The sequence below is a fragment of the Chinchilla lanigera genome, unplaced genomic scaffold (assembly GCF_000276665.1).
Source record: "Chinchilla lanigera isolate Chin_1 unplaced genomic scaffold, ChiLan1.0 scaffold00144, whole genome shotgun sequence".
NCBI lineage: Eukaryota > Metazoa > Chordata > Mammalia > Rodentia > Chinchillidae > Chinchilla > Chinchilla lanigera.
In genome coordinates this window covers 2,556,943-2,582,138 of record NW_004955545.1, presented here as the reverse complement: position 1 = coordinate 2,582,138, position 25,196 = coordinate 2,556,943, and the positions used below count along the sequence as shown (strand labels likewise).

Sequence of the window (25,196 nt, the reverse complement as noted above, 5' to 3'; positions counted from 1 at the left end):
CTCGGGGCCAGAGATGGACCCCAGAGGACCCTCTAATGTTGTTCCTTGGTGGGAGTGGCAAGAGGGCTAAGTGTAGATGCTGAAGCTGCTGGCTCCAGGACGCATAGCTCAGAACCCTGACGAACCCTTGCCTGCCCTCCAAGGCAGGGTGGGTCCAGGGGCAAGGACTGACCTGGCCTGACTCTGCCCCTCTGTCTTTCTGTCTAGTCAGCTGTCCCGGCCCCCAACTTTGCCATGCCTGTCACGGTGCCCGTGTCCAATCAGAGCTCACTGCAGTTCACCAATCCCAGCGGCTCCCTGGTCACCCCTTCCCTGGTGACATCATCCCTCACAGACCCACGGCTCCTGTCCCCTCAGCAGCCAGCACTACAGAGGAACAGCGTGTCTCCAGGCCTGCCCCAGCGGCCAGCTAGTGCAGGTGAGTGGGCTGCTGGAGTGGCAAGGACACTGGGATTTCATCTTGCACAGTGAGTCACCCACCACAGGATTCCCACACTTTTGTGGCTGCTGAGGGAAGGACTTAGGTCTTGGGGTCCCCTTTTTCTGTTTCACCTTTAAAACTCACTTGGGAAGGTAGGATATCATCAGCTCATAATAGTTGTGCTTTTCCCCAGGGGCCATGCTGGGGGGCGACCTCACCAGTGCTAATGGAGCCTGTCCCAGCCCTGTCGGTGAGTATAGCTGCCCTTCTGTGAGGTAAGGAGAGGACAATCCCAGTGCCTGACCAGATGGGGAGTCAGGATCTCTAAGCCCCTGGTGCCTGGTGTGTGTGGCACTGATCAGTGTGGGTGGTCAACAAAGGTCTGGGTTTGGTGAGGACTGGGCAGGCTGTAAAAGTGGACTCTTTCTGGAGCAGTAGATCTGAGTGTTTCCGGTTGAGTAGGGCTTTCTGGTTAGGACCTGGAGAGTGAGAGCACTTAGAGCAGTGATGGCGAACCTTTTAGAGCTTTCAGTGGTAACAAATGTCTGCTTTGGCATGCATGCCATAAGTTCGCCACCACTGGTTTAGTGGTACAATAGGTACACACTCGCACATCCACACACACTGTCTCATACTTACAGAACAGCCAGATACTTGATGTGTACTTGTGAGCACATACACGTAAGCTACGGGAGAAAGACTGCCCTCTTCCCTCAGTCCCAGCAGCTGACAGACCCTCCTGCCCTGTGCCACTGTCCAGTGGGGTGACTGACTTCTAATGTCACCATTTACGTCACGCTGACATTCCTGCCATTCCCCGATGGAGGCAGCCACACACTGTCAGAGCGATAGCATGCTCTGGCAGCAGTTGTGTACTAGGGTCAGGAAATTGGTGTGGTGTGTGAATCCCCTCTCTGTCCGAGAAGAGGGCCAAGAAATGTTTGCAGACCTCAAGGAAATAGTGATGCAGAGGGAACTGGGAGTCCAGCATGCGGGGAGCACAAGCGAGCCCTCCAGCCAGCTGTTTGGCCTTGGATAAGTCATTGTACCTCTCCCAGCCAGGCTCAAGTCCCCTCTTCTGTAAACAGAGCTAATGATATGTGTCCTGTCCATTTTGCAGGGTAAATGTGAGGATTCAATGAGATAATATGTATGTGAAAGGCCTATGGACATTGTGTAGTATAGACCAGATGTGAAAGAGTTACTATTCCTGTTGTTACCAGTCTAATTATGGTGGTAGCTGTGTCATCCCTTCCCCAGTGCCAGCCCACGCCATCAGCACCAGTGAATGACTTGTCTCCTGCAGGCCAGTATAGACCCTAGTGTCCCCAACTCACGGCACAGGAAGCAGTTTGAGTGGGTAGGTTCCAGGCTCCTACCCTTTCCCCATCCTGGTCATTGTGCATCATGTCCAGCGCAGGTTGTGGGATCTGGAGACAAAGGAGAGCATGTGGGGAGAGGCTTGGTCTCAGGTCTGTTGTCCACCATGGGGCAGAGGCAGTGGTTGCTTTGCATTGCTGTAGCCCCACCATACTGCTCCTCTCTCACGTCACTTGGAAGCCAGAAGCAAACCCAAGTGGTGTAGGAGCAAGAATCTTTTCTTTCATGCCCAAGATGGAAAGGAAGGCTTTAGTGAATACCAGACAGCTCAGCATCTAAACAGAGGCACAGTGGCTTGAGAGATTTTGGGTGGCAGTGTGGGGACATACTGGCAAGGCCAAGGGGTGGCCCATACTTTTCCTTCCCCTCATCTCCTTTCTTCTCTAGGGAATGGCTATGTTAGTGCCCGGGCTTCCCCTGGCCTCCTCCCTGTGGCCAATGGCAACAGCCTGAACAAGGTCATCCCTGCCAAGTCTCCACCCCCGCCTGCCCACAGTGCCCAGCTTGGAGCCCCCAGCCGCAAGCCTGACCTGAGGGTCATCACCTCCCAGGGAGGAAAGGGATTAATGCACCACTTGGTGAGTGAGTGTCTGGGCCTTGACTCAGGAACAGGAGGGCAAAAGAGGAAGGACCAGGCCTCTGGCAGGAACGTAACAGTCAGCCTGCCTGGGACTCCCAAGGGAGATCATGGAAGCAGGCTTTTGATGAGGGCTTTTTCTCCGAGGCCTGTCAGGAGGCTGGAATGTAGAAGTACTAACTAGCGTAAGGGCAGTAGAAAGGGACAGAGGTGGGGAGAACATCCTATGATGGGAGAATGACTGGAGGGTGAGGTGGGGACTAGAAACTTGTGATGGGGATGGTGTCTCCCCAGTGGAGGCGGGATGTGGTGTCTTAGAGAAGTCACTTGGCCGTGGAGAGCACCTGCCCTGGGGCAGAAAGTTGGGCGGGTGGCTGTGGGGGTGGGTAGAGGCCAGAGACTGAGCCACCCCCTTGGTTTTATTTCTGCTCCCAGACTGAGGACCATTTAGATCTGGTAAGTGAGGCTGTGAGACATTTGCTGTGCCTCTGAATTCCGGGTCAGCCACTGCCCTGCAGTCCTCCAGCATGATGTGTATGTCCTGTCCTTCTGCCTGCGTGCGGCATGTGCGGTGTTGACTTGAGTATTTGCTAGGAGCTGTGCTCATGCTGGGGTGACTAGGGGGGTGAGGATTGAACATGCATGCCATGTACTGTGTGCTCATGGATATCTTCATGTGATGCTGCATTCATTCAGGAGTGTGTATATGTGTGTGTATGTGTGTGTGCATCTGTGCAAAGGGGAGTAAAGCCATCCCCAGGCCTCAGAGGTCCCAACCCTGATGCCTGGGTTAGGACTTCGGATGCCACCAGCCCACCAACTCCACTGAGGCCTACACAGTACTCCTGGGACCCAGGATAGGGAGCTCCTTGGCAAGGGTGCCAGCCAGACAGTAACGGTGCTCTGCCAGGGGAAGCTGAGGCCCAAACCAAGGGTGGAGTTCTCTTTCTCTGTCACACACACACACACACGCACATGCACACGAACATGCACACCCTCAGCCTGGAATGGGGCGGGGGCTCCTCCCTCCCCAGCTCCCTGATGGGAGGCCAGAGAGGCTGGAAAAGGCAGGCTGGCATTGGCGGCCAACACGGTGGCAGTTTCGGCCCCAGCGTGGAGTTGGAATAAACAAGTGACTCAGCGGCAGATGGAGCTGACAGCCCCACACACGTGTGTGCATACACGCAGGCACACGACATGCCAGGCCCCGTGGTCCCCTCCCAGACACATGCATGCCTCTCCAGGGGTGTATGCTGCAGTGCAGCAATGCAGGGTGGACTCGGCAGGCCTGACCAGAGGAGAAGGCTGTGGCCCGGGAGCTCAGGCCCAGCATGGTTCTGGCCAGTGTGTGTGCCTTCCTCTGTGCACATTTAGGTGCCAAGGAACCTGTGCGAGTGAGCACGTTTCTCTTCATGGCCTCCGTGTCTCCCAAGTGGGCAGCCAGTGTTCACGTGTCTACAGGGCCTCCATGCTAACGTGCCCCCCCAGCCTTGGGATGGAGGTCCTGCAGCCTGGGCTTGGCATGGAGGGCCAGCCCAAGGTAGCCCCCCATCTGCTACCTCCTGACAGCCAATTTTCTCCCACAGAACAATGCCCAGCGCCTTGGGGTCTCCCAGTCTACCCACTCGCTCACCACCCCTGTGGTTTCCGTGGCAACACCGAGTTTACTCAGCCAGGGCCTCCCCTTCTCTTCTATGCCCACTGCCTACAGCACAGGTGAGTGCATTGGGGCTGGGATGGGTAAGTGGGCTGAGGAGGGGCAACCAGGTACACTGGGAGTTCAAAGTCTTAGGAAGGCCATTGATTTTGGGGAGTCCCCATCTAATTAGAGTTGCTAGATCTGAATTTTAGACAAAACATGTACTTTTTAGTTTTATTCCAAAGACATTTCTCTGCTAAAGCACGCACCAAAGACACTTCTGCTAAAAATATTGTGGGTTTTTGTTTTTGTTTTTTAAGCAGTGGCCAAGTTTATTTGAGAAAGTAAAAGTGAAGAGTGGGAGAGAAACTGCTGTACAGAGTGAGCTTGGGCCAAGTAAAGAGAAAAAGAGGGTAAAAGCAAAAATAAAAATACATGCTGCATCTGGGAAATGCAGCTTGGGCTACTGAAGAAAGTTACAATAGCTATGCATAGTTTTATCTGAAACTCCAACTCACCTAGGCATTTTTTTTTTTTTTTTTTGTACCAGGAATCAAACTCAAGACCTTGCACTTGCCAGGCAGACACTGCGCCGCTGAGCTATACCCCGGCCCAGCATTCTTAATCTTTAACATAGAGCCTAGTGGAGGGGAGGCCTTGTCCACAGGGAGCCTCACTGGAGGGAGATAGGATGGAGGTAGGCATAGCGGATGATTCAGGCTGCCAAGCCCTAGATCCCAGCTGTGGAGAATGGGCGGGCAGACAAAGTCAGTGCTGAAAAGGCTTCCCTGAGGAGCATGAAGGCATGAGGGGAGAGGAGACAGGCTGAGGAGGAAGCCCAGGCAGCAGTGTGCCTGGCTGGATTTGCCAGCTTCCTGGGCAAGGCAGAGGAGGGAGAAGGGACTTTCTCGTGTTGGCTTAGTGGGGGAGTCATGAGGAAGAGAGGCCAAAGACTGGTGAAGGTTGAGGAGGCGGATCTGAAGGAAAAGAAGCACTTGAGGACTTGGAAGACGCCTCTGGTTAGAATTCAGACAGGACGCCCAGTGCCCAGCCCATCCTGGTCCCAGGGCTGTCCTGGCTTGTGTCACCCACTCACACCTACACCTGCTGGTACAGTCTGTCACAGTCTCAGCCGGGCTGCTGTGTCAGGAAGGACTTCCCAGTGAGGGAAGTGCTCATCACCTGGTGTTACGGCCCGTACCTGGCTGGCAAAGCTGGGTGCTTACCCCTGAGGGGCCGTCTGCCTCCCTCCAGTTCTCTCACGTGACTCGCTTGCATTAGGGCTGTTCCTGTGACAGGGGCAGACTACCAGAGGACCCTGAGCTGCTTCCATCATAGCCTCCATCCCAGAGCGGAAGCAGATGAGGCACTAGGTGCCAGTACAGACCGCACAGCTGTACCTCTCCTCCCTCCCAGCCCTGTGTAGTACAAGGCCTCTCTGGTGACGAGTGAGTGAGTGGGAGGACCCGATTCATGTTGAGAGGGCAGACTGTGGCATGAAGGTCTGTGAGCTCCTTGTCCCTTGGCTGTGCACATCCACTCCCGCATTCTTAAGTCTCCAGCCTCAGCGTGGCACCCTGTAAGCTGAGCCCTGCCCCTCAGAGCAGTGGGTAACCAAGGCTGAGGGGGCCAGTGAGAAAGGCTGGCTCCCAAGGCCGGGCCAGGCGGAATGGCTGGTGGAGGGCAACCCAGACCACTTGTTAGAAGCTGCTCATGAAGTGGAAATCCACTGTGGTAGGTTTCCATGGTCTTCTGGTCCTGCAGCCTGTGAAGCCAGTTGCTACTGGTAGACCTGAGACAGGTGCTCAGCGGCACAGCCTTCAGGACTCTTCCTTCTCACACCCACTCAAGAGGAGGCAGGAGTAGCTAAGTAGACCTCAGGGTAGACAGCAGGTGTTTTCAGGTGACCCTAGGTGTATAAACAAAGCCCAGTGACCACATTGCTATTTACAGTCTTGGTGTCAGTTCAAGTTCGGGCTGGGGTGATCTGACTGCGGTACTGTCTTGGGCAAGAGGTGGGCCTGGCTCCTTGTTGATACCCGCTACACAGGTTGGCTGTGGTGGCTCTGGGGGGCGGTGCTCCTCGTGGCCTAAGGCCATACTCCTGGCCTCCAGGAGCCAGGCTTCCTCTGGGTAGACTCCACCTGGAGTCCGGTGGGCAGAGGCAGGACTGAGTTGGGTCTCTACTGTCCAGTCCCTCAGCTACCTCAGCACGACACTGCCTGTGCTGGGCCTGGCTTCTTTATTTGCAAATGTAAGTTAGAAATGTCCATCCATGAATGGGGCTGGGAATTTAGCTCAGCGGCACAGTGCCTGCCTGGCAAGCACAGGTCATGAGTTTGATTCTCGGTACTGAGAAGAAAAAAAAAGTGTCCGTGAATGTTCAGTGGACGAACTCTCGTAGATTTTTTTTTTTTTTTTTTTTGAAACAGGGTCTCATTGTATAGTTCAGGCTGCCCTTGAGCTTTACTGTGCAGCCCAGGCTGGCTTCAAACTCACGGTAATCCTCCTGCCTCAGCCTCCTGAGTGCTGGGATTACAGGCATGCACCACCATGCCGGATTTGCAAATAAAAGTTAGAAATACTCAGTCCTGCGCCCATTTTTGACCTTGTTCAGCTTTTTAAGTATAAGCATCTCAGAACTCACAGTCAACATCATAAAATGAGTTGCAAGCATGGGCCACCTCTGGAATGAGGTTTAGAGGTCACAGAGCGTCCTGGGGCTCCTCTGAGCCCTGCCACGGGCTCCACGACACAGGCAGGTCCTCACCCCTGAGGCTGCAGCTGCTTCGTCAGTAAAGCATTGCTAGGAAAATCTGAGCCAGACGGTACTGTGCATGCCTCTGTGTGGAGCTCCCTGTGTCCTGCCAGCAGCTGTGCCTGTGGGGAGGATCTGCCCCTGCCTCCCTAGAGCAGAGAGTACGCAGCTTGCCCCAGGTCATGTGACGTTGGCCTCAAAGCTCAGCCCTTTAACTTCCCCGCTGAGTTGTGCACGTTCCTTCTGTCTTCCTTATATAGACAGGGCTAGAGCCCAGACCTCTGGACTAGCAGCAGTGTGGTGTAGGTGGGGATGCCGGGGCTGTGCCCCTTCCCAACATGTCCTCTGCTGTCACAGTGAAGCATCCCTGTATCTCTCGGGGAAGGCTTCTGCTGCACTGCCCCAGACAAGATGCACCCTGCAGTTTCATGGAGCTGTGCGTACTGTGACCCTGTCCTGGCTCCGTCTGTTCTGTGGCAGTGCAGGCATCAGCGTCCTCCTTGGATAGACAATTGAGGAAGGAATGAATGCGCTTCTGGGCATTGCCCAGAACCTCAGCGTGGGGAGCTCCAGTCCACACCCAGGAAGCCCTGCATGTCTTCTTGTCTGTGGGCACAGTGCCTTGAGCCCCTTCTTAGGTCATTGATAGTCTGAAGACATTTGGGGAATGGTAGTTGCAGAGTTGCTTCCTGGCCCCCCTTGCCTGTTGGCCTGCATGGCTCCTACTGCCTCAGAAAGACTTGGCAGGTGGAGGGATGACAGACATAATTCGACTTTCCTTATTATCCTTCTGTCCAGTTTTCTTTTGTAATTGTCATTATACATATATATATTTTTTTCAGGCAGGGTCTTGCTGTATAGTTTAGGGTGGCCTTGAACTCACTGTGTAGTCCAGGCTACACAAACTCTCAATAATCCTGCCTCAGCCTCCTGAGTGCTGGGATTACAGGTGTGCGTCACCACACCCCTTGATAATTGTCTTGATAAAAGTGATACCTACACATGATTTTTTTTTTTAAAGTTTACTGTTTTAAAAACCATTTCTCTTCATCCTGTTAAAAATACAGCACCTCCTGTTATTATGACTTGCATTTTGCTGAGTGCCATCTTCACTGAATTTTTATGGGTTTCTCGAATTCCTCACATCTGTCATTAAACACCACCTGTCCCCTCATCTCCATGGTCCTCCTAGTGGCTCCCTCTCCAGGCTCCTCCTTGCCTTCTCCCGCTGCAGATTACCAGTTGACCAGTGGAGAGCTCTCCTCCTTACCGGCCTTCAGTTCGCCAGGGGGGCTGTCACTAGGCAACGTCACTGCCTGGCAGCAGCCGCAGCAGCCCCAGCAGCCGCAACCTCCGCAGCCACAGCCGCCACAGCCACAGCCGCCGCAGCCTCCGCAGCCTCCACAGCCATCTCAGCCGCAGCCCCACCTGGTCCCCGTGTCTCTCGGCAACCTCATGTGAGTCCTTGGGAGGTTTCCCGTGGGCACTTGTGGGGAGGAGTGGGACAAGGACCCCTGAGGCTGTGTGGCACTAAGTGGCAGCCCTGATTCCCTCCTTAAGCTCAAGGGACTCAGCAGGGCCCCTGCTCATCCAGCCCCGGGGTGTGGGTGTGGTGGACACAGGCCATAGACGATGACCAGGACACAACTAGAGCTAATGCCACTTCTCCCTCTTGTCTCCCCATGTGCCTCCCTCTCATCCCCGCCCCCCACTGTCTATTCTCTCTTACTTCGTGGCTTCTCACTTTTTCTGTCACCCAACCCTTTCTTTCTGTCCCTTGTCCCCCATCCCTGTTGCCTGTCTACAGCCCGGGCAGCCCCTTGCCCCACGTGGGTGCTGCCCTCACCGTCACCACCCACCCGCACATCAGTATCAAGTCAGAACCGGTGTCCCCAAGCCGAGAGCGCAGCCCTGCGCCTCCCCCTCCAGCGGCGGTGTTCCCGGCAGCCCGCCCGGAGCCCGGTGATGGTCTCAGTAGCCCTGCAGGAGGATCCTATGAGACAGGAGACCGGGATGACGGCCGGGGGGACTTCGGGCCTACGCTGGGCCTGCTGCGCCCGGCCCCAGAATCTGAGGCTGAGGGCTCGGCTGTGAAGAGGATGCGGCTGGACACCTGGGTACTGTAGCGCCTCCCCTGCCTGCCAATGTCTGCTGCACCCCGGGCTGCCCCGTGTGCCCCGACCTGTTTCTCTCCTGAGAGGCCTGTGGTCAGCCAGTCCTCCCTTGGTCCGTTTGTCACCTCACAAGAGGCCCATCTGCCCCAGCACCGGTCTGCTCGATGCCCCACAGCTGGCCCACCCCTAGCATTGGCCCCTGGGAGAGGGGAGTGGGGTACCCCAGCAGCTGGGCCCCCTCACACCCCTTCTCCATCTCCTCTCTTCACAGCCATTAAAGTGACGTCCCCACTCCCCTCCCAGCCTCCCTGATGAAGAGTTGACAATCTCACCGCCCACCCCCCTGTCCTGGGCTCCTCCCGCTCGACCCCCACTTCCTTTCTTGTGCTCCATGTCCTGTTGATGGTTACATTTGTGTATAATTATTATATTATTATTATTATTATTATATTTTTTTTAATTTGGATTCTTGCTTTAGAGAGAGGGATGCTTTCATCCCTTCTCACCCCCACCATTTTCACTGGTGGGAAGCTCTTTTTTTGTGGGAAGGGGGGGACACTTTGCACGTTGTACACATATGCTGCAGGAAGGGTGGGGGCCTGGTCGGCCTTGGGGAAGGGACAGATTGCCAAGCCCTGCACGTGGAGCCCTCCCGCCCCATCTCCCAGACAGAGGGAAAGAACCAAAAAACTACCAGGCAACAAAAACCCCTCCAGTAGACTGAAACCCCGAAGGTGGCTTGATGGGTGATTCGTATTCAAGGGAATGGGAGGAGGAAGAGGCCTCCATTTCTGGGCTACTCACAACAGGCACCTGGGCCGGACAGCCACACCCAGCCCCTGGGTGCCCTGCACACTCATATGACACCCTCGCTGGCTCTGTGTGCGGCACCCCCAGGGTGTATGGGTGCTGGCTGAGCTTCTGGGTGAGGAAGGCTGCCTGGGAATCGGAGGCCGGGGGCAGGGCTTTGAGGGCGACCTCTCTGGGAGCACATGTGGGGAAGAAGAGGGCGAGGCAGAAGGGCTGGGTGAGGGTGAGCCAGGCCCCGCCGCCCCCAGCCTTTTCTCTGGGATGCACAGTGCAATAGTGCCCCGAGCTCAGCGGACCAGCCCTGTCAAGCTGGCCCTGCTGGGAGCTCCAGGGAGGTGTCAGGGAGGTGCTCTGGGGCTGGGCACAAAGAGCAGGTATGGGAGGGCGTCCCCTGCCTTGCATGCACGCCGCCCCGCCCTGGGGAGTGGGCTGCGGTGGTGGGGCTGAGGCGGGGGTGTCCAGCTGCCCGCGGCCCCACCTCCTCCTGGTGCCTACTCCCGGCCCTCCTCCCTGCTCTGGCACCCTCACTGTCTGCTACCTCCTGTCCCACTGCCTCTAGGCCACATCCCACCGCCCCTCTTGGCTACTGTAATTGTAAATAGTGACCTTTGGAAAACATTAGCGGTGTAACAGTCCAGGAAACTGTTTTTTGTTGTTGTTGTTGTATTGATATGAAATGAGATTCTATTTTTGTCAAAGTATATTGTAATAATAATGACTCAAATGGCCCGTACTGTACAGACAAGATTCTTCTGCTGTTATTCTTCCTCCCCTCCCCTCTCCTCCCTTCCCCATCCCTCCCTTCCCGTCTGCTGCCCCCACCATGGGGAGCCCAGTACCCCAGGAGGCAGTCGGAGAATGGGTCCTGTGACCTGGGCTGGATCAGAGACTGACCTGGTGGGGGCAGAACCTGTTGTGCTCTCTGCTGCCACCCCACCCCCGCCCTGGCTGGGAGGGTGACAAGGGCAGGCTGGCAGGACTCTGGCCATTCCTCCACACAAGCCCAGCTCCTTGGTCCAAGGGGGCGGTGCCCCTGCATGCCTTCTGTGGGAGATTAGAGTTAGACCAGGCCCCGTGTTGCAGCAGGGATCTGTGCCCACTGCTGACCCATTCTCAGTATTCTGGCACTTGACACTGGGAAGCAACCAGCGCCAGTGAGGTGTGTGTGACCACACATGTGCCCGGGCATGTTCAGGAGGGCCTCTGGTATTTACCTTTGTATTAGAGTGCGAGTGTGTGTGCGCGCACAGTGTACCTTTGTGTCGCTCTGAGCCCAGTGGGGTGGATTTGTGAATCTTTGTGGGACTGGAGCTCTGAGCACATCTGTGTATCTGTGTGGCCAGGTGTGTTTCCAAAGAGACAAGGGGCTCTTCAGCTCCACTGCCTTGGGTTCCAGCTCTGTGTCCCTCTCTCCCTTCTCTGTTCCTGCCCTTGGCTCTGGCTTCCATCCTGCAGGCAGAGGGAGTTGGCAATTGGCCCTTTGCTTTTCCCTGCACCCCACTCTGCCAGGGCTGCTTTCCTCTGGGACCATGGCCTCCACACACACTTGTCCGCTGGACCCCCACACCTGACACACAGTGCCCTCTCCCGGAGCACCCCCTCCCGCTTTCAGAACAAAACTCCAATTCCTCTTCTTCACAAGGCTTTTTACTCTGCCGGGAAGTGGTCCTTCCTTACCGCCTCAGACTCAGTGGGCTGCCGGCAGGGATGCAAAATGTCCAGCCTTCCCGCAGGTTCCTAGGGCCATTTCAGGAATTGATGGGACTTGATCAGGGTGTTACAGGCAGGCAGGATGGGCCTGGCACACAGTAGGCATTCAGTAATGCTGAGTGGCTGAGTGATAGGTGCTCACTAAGTGTTGCGTGACTGGCCTTCTCTTCTCAGGCTATCCCTCCCGTGCCCAGTCTGCCCACCTTCTAGCGGAACTTGGCCGCCATGACCCCGGAGTGGGGGTGAGGCCCTGCAGTTCACGGTGCAATATTTGCCAGTTTTGCCCTCTGCTCGGAAGGGCAGACCTGGCTTCTGATTACCCTGTGTGGATGTGTGTGTGTCCTTTCTTCTCTGTCCCTGGCAGCAGGGAATAGGCTGTGAATGAATATGGGACATTTCTGCAGTTCAGTACCCCAAGGTTTCTCTTGGGGACGGGGGCTCCTGGCTAGCCCAGACCTCAAGTGGGGACTTCTTTTTTCTTCCTCTCACAAGCCAAATTTGTTTCCACCCACTCCCTTGGAAGGACTGGGCAGTCGCCAAAGTAACCACTGGAGTCATCCAAGCCCCTCCCCTCCCCAGGTTCCCACAGCTTTCAGGGACAGTGGGCTAGAGAGCCGCCTGCCTCGGTGGAACACACACTTCCCTCCCCACAGTGCAGCAAGGAGCAGACTGACCCAGCCCTGCCCAGCCCTCCCCCTTTGGACAGGAAGGAAGTAATGCACCTTCTTTTGCTGATTATTTATTTGTTTGGAGACAGAACTGATGTAAAAGTGTATCTAGAAATATCTATATCTCTATATATTTTTAACTAACTCTTTGGAACCCCAGGAGGTAGGGGAGTTAGGTGTTTGTGGAGGGGAGGGGAGACCTGGAGCCTGGGAATTCCTTGATCTCCCCTCTGACCTTGCCCCGCCCCTAAACTGCTGGTAGAAGGACTGGGATTTGTATGGGGGCAGGAGGCTGGGATGGCCTGTGGAGAATCTGGATTCTCTGCTGTTCCCATCCAAGTCCCAGAGGAAGGGTGGGAGGGAGGGAGGGGTGGGATGAGGGAGGGAGGGGTGGGCAGGCTGAGGAGGTGACCCACCCCCAAGCCCGACAATCACCCACACTCCTGGGGCGCCTGGGTCCTGGGTAGGGCGAGTCCAAGTGTGTGGCTGTTGATTTGTTTTAAATATTTCCTTTCGTGCTGTATGGTGATGCTTTCTTAGTATTCTACACAATAAGAAAAGACAAAGTCCTCGAGATTCTTATGAGTTTTGTTTGAAAACTCTTTCACTATATTTGTTGTAAAGAGGTTTACTATTAAAAGAAAAGAACACACGTTTCTGATACTTTGGTGTGGGCTTTGGTTTCTTTGGTGCGGCGAGGAGGGGAAGGAAGGGCTGGAGTGGCCTGCCCAGATGCAGGCCGGTGCTTTCGCCCTGGCAGGGAAGGGTAGTGGTCTGTGATAGGACTTGTATGTCCAGGTGTCTTGGTGGGAGTCTCTTCCAAGTGCTCTGCCAGAAAGGCATCCCTGGACTGAGTTGTCCAGTTAGAAGCCCCAGGAGGGCCTGGGCGTGGTAGTGCACACCTGTGACCCCAGCATTGTGTGAGGCTGAGGCAGGAGGATCTCAAGTTCAAGCCCAGCCTCGGGAACTTTAAGGTTCAGCAAGACCCTGTCTCAAAATAAAAAAAAACTATATGTTAATTAAGGATGGGAGATAAAACTACTAGCAGGGTTTGGCCACTCCTTTGGATTGACCATGTCAGGCTGCAAAGGCAAAGCAGCCTTGTATGACAGCGAAGCTGGCCTGTAAATGCCTAAAATCCACTCTGTAGGTTAAAGGCTGTGGTTGCTGCACATTCAGCTTGCTGCAAGAGCACAGGAGGGCCAGGGAAATCACAGAGTATCCTCAAGCCTCAGGTATCCTCATCTGCAAAATGCCACCATCTGTGTTGACTCTTCCTCTCTCACAAGGTTGGGGGACTTCACCTCTTTCCTCAGCAGAGGGAGAAGAGAGGCTTAGAAGACACTCTCCAAACCAGGCTCCCCGCAGCAGCTTTGGAGATGGCCTCCACCTGTGCCTGTCTAGCATTCTGGTTATCTTGTTCCCACCCTGTGAGTCATGGTTGCTATGTGGGACCAATGAAGAAGGTGGAAGAAATGGCAAGGATAAGTAGGCTTCCACCTATCTCCCTGTGTTTCACCATTTGCCCTGGGGGAAGCCAGATGCCATGTTGTGAACAACCCTACGGAGAGACCCACGTGGCAAGGAACTGAGGCCTCCTGCCAGCTGCCATTTGAGTGAAGTCATCTTGTCCTCTGTCCTTAGAGTTCCCAAGGTTTCCTTGACGTTGCTACAGTCGAGAACACATTGCAGATTATGTCTGCGAAACAACCTACCCTATCCTGACTGATGAGGATCTGTCCCACTCGTAGATAGCCTGATGCCCACTTCACCTGCACATAGCATCACTCTTTGGGGTACACAGAGCTCCAAAACTAGGTGGGTGTGATGCCTGTGATCCCAGCACTCTGGGAAGCTGAGGCAGGATTGGAAATTTGAACCCAGCTGGTCAATTTATCAAAACCCTGTCTCCAATAAAAAGGGGTGGAATAGGGTAGGGATGTAGTTCACTGTGGAGGTCCTGGATTCAATCCCCAGGGCCCCAGAGAAAAAAGGCTCTGGATTTGGCATGGTCCCGAATGAGTTCAGCTCCTAGTTCTGCTGCTGATGGTGTGTGGCTTTGACTGGTCACCGTGTCCTTGGGTGTCTTTCTGTACAACAGCTGGGAGCTACTTGTTTCCTCAAACCCCTGCCTGCCCTCTCCAGTCCATCCTCCCATCTTTGCCCCAGCTCTGATAATTGAACACCTGGTGGTCCTTCACAGAGCCAGCACAAACCCTCGCCAGGCTTAGCCCATGCCACCCTTGGCATTCCTTTGCACACTAGGCAAGCTACAGATAGCCACTCCAAGCCTTGACAATCCCTTGTCTGCTCGTGTGTGCCACATTTCTATCTGAAATGCCACAAGCATTTATTTTCTATGTATTTATTTGTTTTTGCAGTGCTGGGGAATGAACCCAGGGCCTTATGCATGCTACACACATACTATACCACTAAGGTACATCCACAGCTTTTTAAAAAATTTTTTGAGACAGGATCTCGCTAAATTACTCACGCTACCCTTAAATTTGTGATCCTCCTGCCTCAGCCTCCAGAGTAACCAAGATTATAGGTTCCCCCCACCATACCCAGTGCAACAAACATTTATTAAGTGGCAACTCTGCATGATATGTTATGTTAGGCATTAGGCTATCTATGGAGAGGGGACAGGAAACACTGAAACAAGAGGGCTGCGGAGATGAGAGAGGGGGCACATCCAGTCCAAACTAGTGAGCTGGATTTTCAGACATGTGAGTCCCTGGGCAAATGAGGATAGAGAAGGCATCCCTTAAACAGGAACAGTGTGTCGAGGGGGCCCTTAGGAAACCATATGCTGTAAGGCAGATAAAGCACCACACGCAGAGCTGAAGATAGAGGCAAAAGCCTTGTGTGGAGGACCTTCACCAAGGCTTGGATTTTACTCTGCAAAAGATGTTTGGACATCAAAAGAGGCTGGGGTGTGGCTCAGTTGTGAACACTGCCTCAGAGGTGAGAGGCCCTGGTTTGGGTTTTGTTTTATTTTGCATTTTGTTTTTGTTTTTAAGACAGGGTCTTGCTATGTAACCCAGGCTATCCTTGAACTCAGAGCAACCCTCCTGCCTCAGCCACCCAAGTGCTGGGATTACAGGCAAGTACCACACATCCAACTCTGAGTTGGATCCCCAGCACCCTAGACACAAAGACTTTGTGAGGAGGGATTTGGTTAGACTGCAGTTCTGAAAGCTGCTGCCAGTAAGGATTCCTTCTGAGTAATGCTGAAAATCTGCTGGACGAATGCAGTTTTGGGAGCAAGTATGCAAGTCAGGATCTTCCACAAAGAGAAATAAGAAGGAATAAGAGTAAGGGAAGTGGGGCTGGGGATTTAGCTCAGCAGCACAGCGCCTGCCTGGCAAGTGCAAGGTCCTGAGTTCGATCCCCAGTACCGGGGAAGAAAAAAAGTAAGGGAAGTGAGACAGAGATGTGGAGAGGATGAGTTTAGTAGGTTTTAAGAAGTAGCTACTATGGCTGTTTGTCAAAGACATAAAAACAGATGCATTTATTTAGCTCAGAAGAGGTTCTGAACACCAAAAAACTCTGCCACCCCTATTTTTTTGAGTTTTTTTGTTTTGCTTTTACTTTTTTGAGACAGTTTCCCTCATTTAGGTTGACCTCAAATTCACAACAGTCCTCCTGCCTCAGCCTCCTGAGTGCTGGATTACAGGCATGCAACACCACACTGGGTTTACAGCCACCCCTATTTCTATCTTTAAACCCCTTCCTATCATTTGAGGTTTCATTCCTATAATTTTCTGTTAAACTTTCTTTCCCTCCACAGTCCTGCCCAGCTGGGTGTGATTTCCATTCTACCTGGAAAAGTTATGTAATGGTTTCTATTTTCTCTCTACAACTGCAGGATGTGTGTGTGTGTGTGTGTGTGTGTGTGTGTGTGTGTGTGTGTGTGTGTGTGTATGGTGGTGGTGGTGGTGATACTAGGGATTGAATCCAGGGCCTTCAAACTGACCCAAGTCCCCCCCCCCCCCGCTTTATTTTGAGAAAGGTCTCCCTAAATTGCTAAATTGACTAGGGTGGACCCGAACTTTCAGTCCTCCTGTCTCAGCCTCTCAGAATGCTGGGATTACAGGCATGTACCACTACACCCAGCCTAAAGGTTTCTTATAAAATGCAGTGCCTCATCCGTTTGTGTCTGGCTCAGAGTCTGGCATACACTGTGTGTTCAGGGAGGCTAGAATGAGATAATGCATGTGAAAGTGCACTTTGTAAACCATGAACCACCACGAATCCAAGGAATCTATTTAAAACTTATTCAAAGGCGTGGCAATTTTTTGCAGCTTCTCCTCTACTTTTCTGCTGCAGGAAGGACCAAAGGGAAGGAATGCCAGTTAGAATGGGGTGAAGGGCCCTTTTCCGGGGCCAAGCTATTAACCCACAGAAGAGTTAGCAGCCCCTGGGCTCCTACCCCAAAGAGGTGGTTCTAGAGGAAGCACAGGGTGGTATCCGATTGTGCCGGCCAGGGCGGCCAGGCCAGTTCTCCGTAGCTTGTGCCCTTCTGACTCACCCTTTGGTCCCAGGGGCTGAGTAACTTTCCAGTTTTATGATTGTGGAAACTTGTTTCAGGAACAGCGGACGCGGAAGGGACAAGAGGCGACCCCACCCCAGGCTCCAGAGTGGCTCTTCCTGGAGCCAAGATCCCTGCTCCTGTGCGCAGTCTTAAATCACCGCGTGTCCCGGGGCGGCCAAGGGCGCGTCCAGTCCCCGGCCCTCTCACAGCTGGCTAAGCAAAGCCCTTTCCCAAAAGGAAGAGGTGGTTGTCATTGCTCATACAGCCTCCAGCAGCTTCTCTCCACCCCGGCTCTTTGATGGCCGGTCCTGATCAGCCGGGGGCCCAGGATTTCGCGCCTCCTGCGGGGCCGATTCACGTGGACCCCTTTGCTTTCTGCCCGGGCCCAAGCGTTTACAGCCCCAGGGCCTCGCTCGGGCGGGCGGGTCCGCGCCTTCACACGTGGCCGCCCACAGTCCCTCCTGTTTACTGCGCTTTGGCCGCCACGTGCCCAATAAAGCCGCGATACAGACGCGGTCACGCGCCCGCCGGGCCCGCCCCTGGCCACTCCCGCCGTGGAGGGGCTGCCGGGCGGCCGAGGAGCGGTTCCGGGTTCGGAGAAAGAACAACTCCATCTAAGGCGAAAGGGCGGAAGGGCGGTCGGAAGGGGGCGAAGGAGCCCGGAGCGGGCCGCCCGCCGCATGCCAGCTCTCCGGCCGTGTGCCTGGCATACAGCAGGCGCTCAGTAAGTGTTGGGCTGGACACACAGCGCCGGTCATCCTTACCCCGGACCCTCACTCTTTCCCCTACCCACAACAGGGCAGAAGCGGCGATGGTTGGGCAGCGGGGGTAGCCGACACCCCAGGCTTGCTGCCTGCAGTCCAAGGAACAGGTCTACATTCGCCCCTGAGTGCTGACAAAGACTCCCAGCCGCTCCCAGCGTCCCTCTACTCGCCATTGGGGGGGAGTGGCTCCTCGAGCTCACCTCATTGGCTCGTTATGTGATAGACAGGGCCACCAGCCAACTGCAGTCCAGGTAGGACGCATGTGTTCTCAAGACTTAGCGCTCGTGTGGGAAACACCAATCCAAGGAACCAATTTACGGCCAGTTTCCGGGGCTGCGCATGCGTGAGTCTCCTGTTCTCCCGCGGCCGGCTAGAGCTGAGCAAGTTTGAGCGCTTTGTACGGGGGGTGGTGTACTTGGGCCACTGGTGCCTGTCATTGCCACATCTGGGCCCGGCTACCGCGGAGATGCGGGAGAAGCCGAGAATTTCGGCCACGGGGGGCGATGCGACTGTCCCTATACACAACCCGCGAGGTCCTGAGCTTCGTCTTTGCAGTGGACCCTAATTCGGGAGCACGCGTGATAACCCGTTCTCGGGGAATTTCTCACCCTCCACGTGGCATCTGACGCAGAGGGACACTGAGGCGCAGGAAGGTGGTGTTCGAGGACACCTGCAGGCCACATCTCCGTGCAGCTGTATCTTGGGGTGGTGACACTGACCCTAAGGGAAGGCACAGGCACAGTTTACCAGAAAGAATGTGACTCATATACTCAAAAACATTGCAGAGTGGGAGCAATCACTGTGTCCCTGTGATCTGAGACGGCTGCGGGTGTGATGGCACAGGCCTGTATTCCCTGCACTCTGGGAAGAAATCGCAATTTCGAGCCCAGTGTGGACAACTTAGCAATTTAGGGAGACCCTGTCTCAATGGTAGGCAGCTGGGATGTAGCTCAGTGCAAAGGCCAGGGGATCAATCCCCACTACCACACACACACACAAAAAAAAACGAGCAAAACCCCCCGCATAATTGTGGTGTGCAAGTCTTAACATATTTAATGAAAAAAGAAATCCTAAAACACTTCAAACTTTTGAAACGATTTATTTATCTTTGAGACAGGGTGTTGCTTTGCACTGCAGGCTGGCCTTGAACACACTATGTGGCCTAGCCTGGCCTCAGACTTGCAGCAATCCTCCTGCCTCAGCCTCCCAAATGCTGGGATTACAGGCTTGAGCCACCACACCTGGCTTAAACCATTTTTATACGGTTGAAAACTACTAAAATAGGTGGGCATGGTAGCATATGCCTGTAATCCTAACACTCAGGAGGCTGAGGCAGAAGGATTGCAGTGAGTTTGAGACCAACCTGGGCTACATAGTGAGATCTTGTCTCAAAATAAATAAATAGAAAAACAAAGAGGAAGAAAAAGTTTTCAAAGATCAAAAGAATGACAAAGAGTTACTTGGAGAGAGATTGGGGTGGGCTCACAGGCAGGCGCACATGGGACTGTAGTAGAGACGAGTACAGGAAGAGCCTTCTGTACCTGACCCAGTGCCTGTCCCAGCTCTTCCTGGCCTCTCACTCCAGCCTTCAGCTTCCCCTGTCCACAGCACCTCCCCTGACTGCAGTCTGAGAACACACCCTTCTCTCTATACCCTAAAACACTGCTTTGTCATCGTATGCTCCCTTCCAGGCCACCGTTTTGAAAGTGCTCTTTTTTTTTTTTGTCTTTTTGAGACAGGATCTCGCTATGCAGTTCAGGCTGGCCTTGAGCTCACTTTGTAGCCCAGGCTGGTCTCGAACTTGCAATGATCACCCTGCCTCAGCCTCCCAAGTGCTGGGATTACAGGCCACCATCCCTGCTGAGAGTGCTTTGTTTTTTCCCCTTCTTCAGATGCGCTGACAGAGTCAACTGTGCTTGCTCTTTCCCTCTCCACTCTGCTCACCATGGCCTGCCTCAGCCTCCACCCCTTCCCAGAAGCCATTTGCAGCAGGACAAAGAGCTCTGTTGTTATATCCATTCACACTGCCCCAACTGCATTAAGTCCCTCTCACTAAGAAGTCTCGTTATGCTTCTTTTAAAATTTTAACACTCCCCCAAAATAAAAATAATAAATTTCAGCACCAACTAAAAAGTGTTCAGTGTTTATTGAATCAAAGGGATGGGATGTGTGCATCATCAAACTTGCTGAAAGACCAAAGACCGATGGCCAGATGAAACCTGTGTGTTGCAAGATAATGGTCGCTGGGGTCTCCAGGAGGACGCTGTCAGTGTAGGGAGCCAGAAGGCAGCGCTGTGGTTTGGAAGGCAAGGGCCTTGGAGCTCTGTCGGAGTGTAGATCCCACGCTGGAGGACTTGTCCCTACAGGAGACCTCGGGGGCGGGGGGAGGGCTGTCTCTGCACTGTCCTGTTTTCACGGTGGTATTGCCCATCACCTCTGAGGTGGAGATGCACCCGATCCACATCTGTAGCTAAATGCACCCTGAGCTTCACACGGGGTCCAGCCACCTGTGACACACACCCAGGTATTTTGCGGGCCAAGCGCAACAGGAATGCACCATCTTTAGCACTATGAATTTCTCCTGTTTTGCTTATTTGAGCTGCTGGTCACACTATTGTCCTCACTGCTCAAACTGAGTTCTGATTGTTCTCCTTCTCCTCCATGTGGGTATGCGTCTGTGCATGGAGAGAGGTAGGCCTAGAGAACAGGAGTATACTTCTATTTTAGGAATTATGCTCCCCTTTTTATTTACTAATGTCCCGATCATCTTATCACATCAATAAAGACTTTCTCCCGCACTCAGGAGGCTGAGGCAGGGGCATAAAAGTGAGTTTGAGGTCAGTTTGGGCTACATAGTGAATTTAAGACCAGCCTGAACTACCAAGTGAGACCCTGTCTGAAAACACAACAACAACAAAAAGATTTTCTACATTTTAGTGGCTGCAAAAAAAGAAAAAAGAAAAATACATTTTAGTGGCTGCATAGCCATTTTCTATTCATCTACTGTATTCTACTCCCTTAATGAAAATTTGATTTGTTTCCCAGCTTGTACTATTAGAATAGCACTGATCATACCTGTACATATCTTATGTCTACTTAGATTGAATACTTAGGCCTGAATGTGGAGGATTGAGGAGCAGCGCACACACTTGAAAAGACTGTAATGTTCATGGCCAAGCTGACCCAGAAGAAGCCGGACGTGGTGGCGCACACCTGCAATCCCAGCACTCAGGAGGCTGAAGCAGGAGGATCCCGGCACTCGGGAGGCTGAGTTCGAGACTAGCCTGGGCTACAAAGTGAGCTCAAGGCCAGCCTGAACTGCATGGTGAGACTGTGTCTCAAAAAGACAAAAAAAGGAAAAAAAAAACACACACACACACACACACACACACACACACACACACACACACACAAATAATAACAGCAGCAGATAGCTGATATTTGCCTGTGCTTTTGTTAAATTGGATATTGTTTTTTAACTTTTGCCAATGTACTAGAGTAAGTCTGACCTTCCAACTCTCGGCTCCTCTCTGTCCCCTGGACCCTCCATCATTCCCTTCAGAATGACCCCACGACTGCTCTGGGACACACAGCTTACTTGAAAGGCAGAGGGGGAGGCCCAGTTTCCTCCAGGGGTAATTCCTAGTCTTCCCCACTTGCTTTATGCATTGAGCCCCACTTTGCTGTGGTTGCTCGCTGCAGTTTCTGGGCCATCCTGTGTGGGGTCCCAAAATCATCTTCATTCTTCAGTGTCTTCTACTCTTTCGCTTTTCCTGAATTCCTGTCTCAGGTCTGTTCAGGCCAGTGCGCCATGAGCGCTTCTGTTCTTCCCTTCTCCCTAGAAGTTTGCCTTATGTCAGCCCTTCCATTAATACTCATTTCCTCCCTCTGCCAACAAATGTACACACATCTTTCCTAAACTGAGCATGGTGGTGAATGGCTGTAATCCCAGCACTCTGGGAGGCCGAAACTGGAGAATCCCAAGTTGAAGCCCGGCCTGGCAACTTAGTGACTTAAGTGAGACCCTATCTCAAAATAAAAAGTTTTAAAAAGGGCTGGGGATGTAGCTCGGTGTGAAAGCCTCAGATTCAAACCCCAATACTACAATAAATAAATCAATACTTTATTTTTATTTTTTGTCTTGCCTTGAACTTGCAGTGATTCTCCTGCCTCAGCCTCCTGAGTGCTGAGATCACAGGTATGTACTACCACGCCCGGCTAAATAAACATTTTTAAAATTAAGCCCCTCCTATACAAGAAAAAAGATTGCCTAGCATGTGTGAGACCCGGATTTGATTCCTAGCACTGAGAAGGAATGAATTTCATTTTTCCTTTTACCCTTTCAAACTACTGTGTTCTTTCTGCTTCCTTAATGATCAGATTTCTCCAAAGAGTAAAGAAGTGTCCAAAAAAGTATCTAAACATGGGTGTGGTGACACCTTTAACCCCACGCCTGCCAGACCCAGGCAGAAAGATTGCAAGTTCCAGGCTGGCCTGTGCTACATGAGACTCTGTCTTAAAAAAAAAAAAAAGTACCTATTGCTTTCATTCACCTCCCCAGCCCTTCATTATCTTTCTGTTTTTTTGTTTTTTTTTGTTTTTTTTTTTTTTCCCCGCGGTACCAGGAATCAAACTCCGGGCCTTGCGCTTGCCAGGCAGGTGCTTATGCTACCGAGCTATATCCCCAGCCCCTCTCTAGCTCTTTGGATTGTGGGTCTAGCCTGCTTTCTGCTGGAAAGCCTGCTTCTCCTCACTGCTGACTCCGCCCTTCTCTCCAGGAGCACCTGTGACCTACGTGTCCCCTCTGCAGGTTCACACTCTTCTCTCTGACTTCCCATCTACTTCTTCTTTTTTTTTGGTACCAGGAATCAAACTCAGGGCCTCGCACTTGCCGGGCAGGCGTTGCGCCACAAACCTACATCCCTGGCCGTCTCATCTACTTCTGTGGCTTCAATGATCTCCTTTACACTGAGGATTCATAGCTTTCTCTCTCAGTTGCAGACCTAATTTGTTTGTTTGTTTGCTTTTGTTTTTTGAGACTGGACCTTGTTGTATAGTTCAGACTGCCCCTGAACTAACTATATAGCCCACACTGGCCTCAAATTTGTGGCAATCCTTCTGCCTCAGCCTCCTGAGTGCTGGGATTACAGGAATGTGCCACCAGCCCAGCTGAGACCTAATTATTTAGATGCCTGTTGGACAGCACAGCCTGGAGATGAGTTCTCAAATTCCACAAGTCCTAAAGTGAATCTGTTAGCCAGCTACACACACATGCGTGCACACACACACACACACACACACACACACACTCGCACACATGCACACAGAGGCAGAGAAGACCTGCTTCTCCCATGGTCTCCCAACTCAGACAATATCATCTCCATGTGTCTCGTCATCATGCTCAAAACCATCACATCTGCACGGTGCCTTATAAGTACATACAATACCAGGTGTGGTGGTGCACACCTGTAATCCCAGCACTCTGAAGGCTGGGGCAGGAGGATTGCTGTGAGTTCGAGGCCAGCCTGGGCTACATAATGAATTCAAGGCCAGCCTGAACTGCATAGTGAAACCCTGTCTCAAAAAGACAAACACACAAAAATTTGATATATATATCTCTCTATATAGATATATTCCTAGCTAGTAAGAATCCTAAATGGCTCTGTTGCTGAATGAGGTTCTAATCCTTTTAACATCCAAAGTACTCATCATCCTTGTAGCCTGGGGCTGGGGTGTGGCTCAGGGCTAGAGCGCTTGCTCAGCATGCAGCAAGTCCTGGGCTATACTCCCTCCCAGCTGTGTGTGTGTGTGTGTGTGTGTGTGTGTGTGTGTAGGCTATTACATCCTACCAGTTTGGTGAACCATCACTGGAGATCAAATCCAGGACATCATGCCTGCTAGGCAAGCGCTGTACCACTGAGCCACCTCCCTTTAGTTTTTATTTTTATTTTGAGACAGGGTCTCACTAAATTGATCATCCTGGCTTCCAATTTGCAATCCTCCTGCCTCAGCCTTCCAAGTAGCTGGGATTACAGGCTTGTACCAAGCCTGGCTATTGCTTCCCTCTTTGATTCCTTTTTTTTTTTTTTTTTTGCCTTTTTGAGACAGGGTCTTGCTATGCAGTTCAGGCTGGCCTTGAGCTCACTTTGTAGCCCAGGCTGGTCTCGAACTCACAACAATCCTCCTGCCTCAGCCTTCCAAGTGTTGGGATTACAGGCGTGCACCACCACACCCGGTTTGATTCCTTTTCTTCCCCACGTAACTCCCTAGCTCAGACATTTAAGTCCAGTTCAGATACCATGGGTTCCACCTTGCCATAAAACCCTTTTGAATCCTCTGAGGGAGCCATCCAATACCTTTTTGGCACCAGGGGCTATTTTGGTGGAAGACAGTTTTCCCATGGACATGGGGTGGGGAAGGTTTCAGGGTGGTTCAAAGGAGCCCTGGCCTAGGTCCCTGCTTGTGCACTTCACAGTGGGGCTCAAGCTCTCTGAGAATCTCATGACTTCCGATCTGGAAGGAGGCAGAGTCAAGCAGCAGGCGTGGGGTGGGGGGACTGTCATTACAGAGCTTCCCTTCCGAATAGAAACCCTTAGCTACCAGGATGCAATTGCTGTCAATGTATTGTACTTTGGCCTGGCTCTCAGGTCTGGATGACTTTCAGTAAGCCAAACGTCTGTAACCCTTCTAGCAATGTTGTGTCAGATTAAGGCTGCTGTTCTGTAAAGTTGCTCACCCCTTGCTGTGCAGTCCACATCGCAACAGTCCAGTGACCATGGTCTGGGGTTTAGGGGCTCCTGCTCTAAGCAGTCATTTAATTCTCCCTATTCCAATCCCCCATCCTTAATATTTTTGCCTTTATAATATTTTTCCTCATCTCTGAGTTGCTTTTTTTTTGTTTTGTTTTTTGGTCTTTTTGAGACAGGATCTCATTTTTTGTTTTGATTTGTTTTTTGAGTTCTTACCATGTAGCTCAGGCTGGCCTCGAACTCATGGCGATCCTCCTGCCTCAGCCTCCAGAGTGCTGGGATTCCAGTGGATTCTGACATAAATTAACATAGTAGGTTCTGTTCTGAGTGCTGGGTAGGGAGAAGCGGAGTCTGGATGTGAGGTAGGCGTCTGGCTCAAGCTCGGCCCACCCCGCACTCATTGTGTGATTTGGGGCTGGATGCTTGGCCTCCCTGAGTCTCTTGCCCCGTGCTCTGCAGAGCTGTGAAGTTGACATAGAAGGCGAGGACAGAGCCTGAAACGACGCAGGGCAAAGATTAAGACTTAATGATTATTAGGTGTTATCACCATCATAAGCGTAAATAAAATACATGCGCGCTGTGTTTTCTGCATTTATGCTCAGGGTGAACAGGTCTTTCTTTGTGGAATCCGTGCAGATTGGATGACTCTGCTTCCAGTCTCCGCCTCCGCCCCAGCCCCGGGCCCTTCTAAGCGGAGGGAGACGGCCGAAGCCCGGCGCAGCCACCAGGGGGCGGCGTGCACAAGGAGGCGACCCGAGTGAGGAGCGGTCCAATGCCGCCGCCAGTCCCCACGCCAAACTGGCCAGGGCTGGGTCCCCACGCCTTCTCCAGACCCCGCTCTAAAGGAGCAGACTCCGATGTGCGCCAAGAAGTGGTGACGCCTCCAGTTCTGCCCATCCCCTCCTGGCTGTCAACTGCTGGACTCCTTGCAAAACCGGGGACACTGACACCTGCCCCGTGAGCCTAAATCAGGGGCTGAACCTTTCCTGACCTTGTGGACTCTTAGCTGTGAGGTGTTTGTTGCCTTGTTTGGTCTCACACCGAGTCCTCCTCCTTTTTTTTTTTTTTT

The 25,196-nt window shown here is 52.8% G+C and overlaps 2 protein-coding genes across 10 annotated transcripts in view; both read left to right on the top strand.

Annotated features, from left to right (window-relative positions):
• Nucleotides 1-12,740, top strand: part of Mef2d (myocyte enhancer factor 2D) — a 33,182-nt gene extending 20,442 nt beyond the window's left edge. For 3 of the 5 annotated variants that reach the window (XM_005411679.2, XM_005411678.2, XM_013508337.1), the window contains exons 5-12: nucleotides 208-418; nucleotides 615-671; nucleotides 2,189-2,379; nucleotides 2,814-2,834; nucleotides 3,965-4,094; nucleotides 8,010-8,232; nucleotides 8,583-8,892; nucleotides 9,161-12,740. In XM_005411679.2, coding sequence (XP_005411736.1) covers nucleotides 208-418; nucleotides 615-671; nucleotides 2,189-2,379; nucleotides 2,814-2,834; nucleotides 3,965-4,094; nucleotides 8,010-8,232; nucleotides 8,583-8,892; nucleotides 9,161-9,172 — 1,155 coding nt within the window. In that variant the 3' untranslated portion in view covers nucleotides 9,173-12,740. The remainder of the gene's footprint in view (nucleotides 1-207; nucleotides 419-614; nucleotides 672-2,188; nucleotides 2,380-2,813; nucleotides 2,835-3,964; nucleotides 4,095-8,009; nucleotides 8,233-8,582; nucleotides 8,893-9,160) is intronic. The other 2 variants (XM_005411681.2, XM_005411680.2) reach the window with 1 other exon arrangement.
• Nucleotides 12,741-16,159: 3,419 nt separating this feature from the next.
• LOC102028682 (translation initiation factor IF-2-like) lies at nucleotides 16,160-20,631 on the top strand. Of its 5 annotated transcripts, none has more exons than XR_264876.2 (2): nucleotides 16,160-17,629; nucleotides 19,271-19,498. XR_264876.2 is itself a non-coding variant. In XM_013508198.1 (2 exons), exons 1-2 carry the CDS (start codon nucleotides 16,913-16,915, stop codon nucleotides 20,509-20,511), a joined length of 459 nt encoding a protein of 152 aa, XP_013363652.1. In that variant the 5' UTR covers nucleotides 16,160-16,912; the 3' UTR covers nucleotides 20,512-20,631. The 5 variants fall into 5 exon arrangements, 3 of the variants coding, with proteins under 3 accessions (XP_013363652.1, XP_013363653.1, XP_005411734.1); XR_264875.2 differs by having other exon boundaries at nucleotides 16,160-17,721; XM_013508198.1 differs by lacking the exon at nucleotides 19,271-19,498 and adding an exon at nucleotides 20,479-20,631 and having other exon boundaries at nucleotides 16,160-17,338.
• Nucleotides 20,632-25,196: the final 4,565 nt, after the last annotated feature.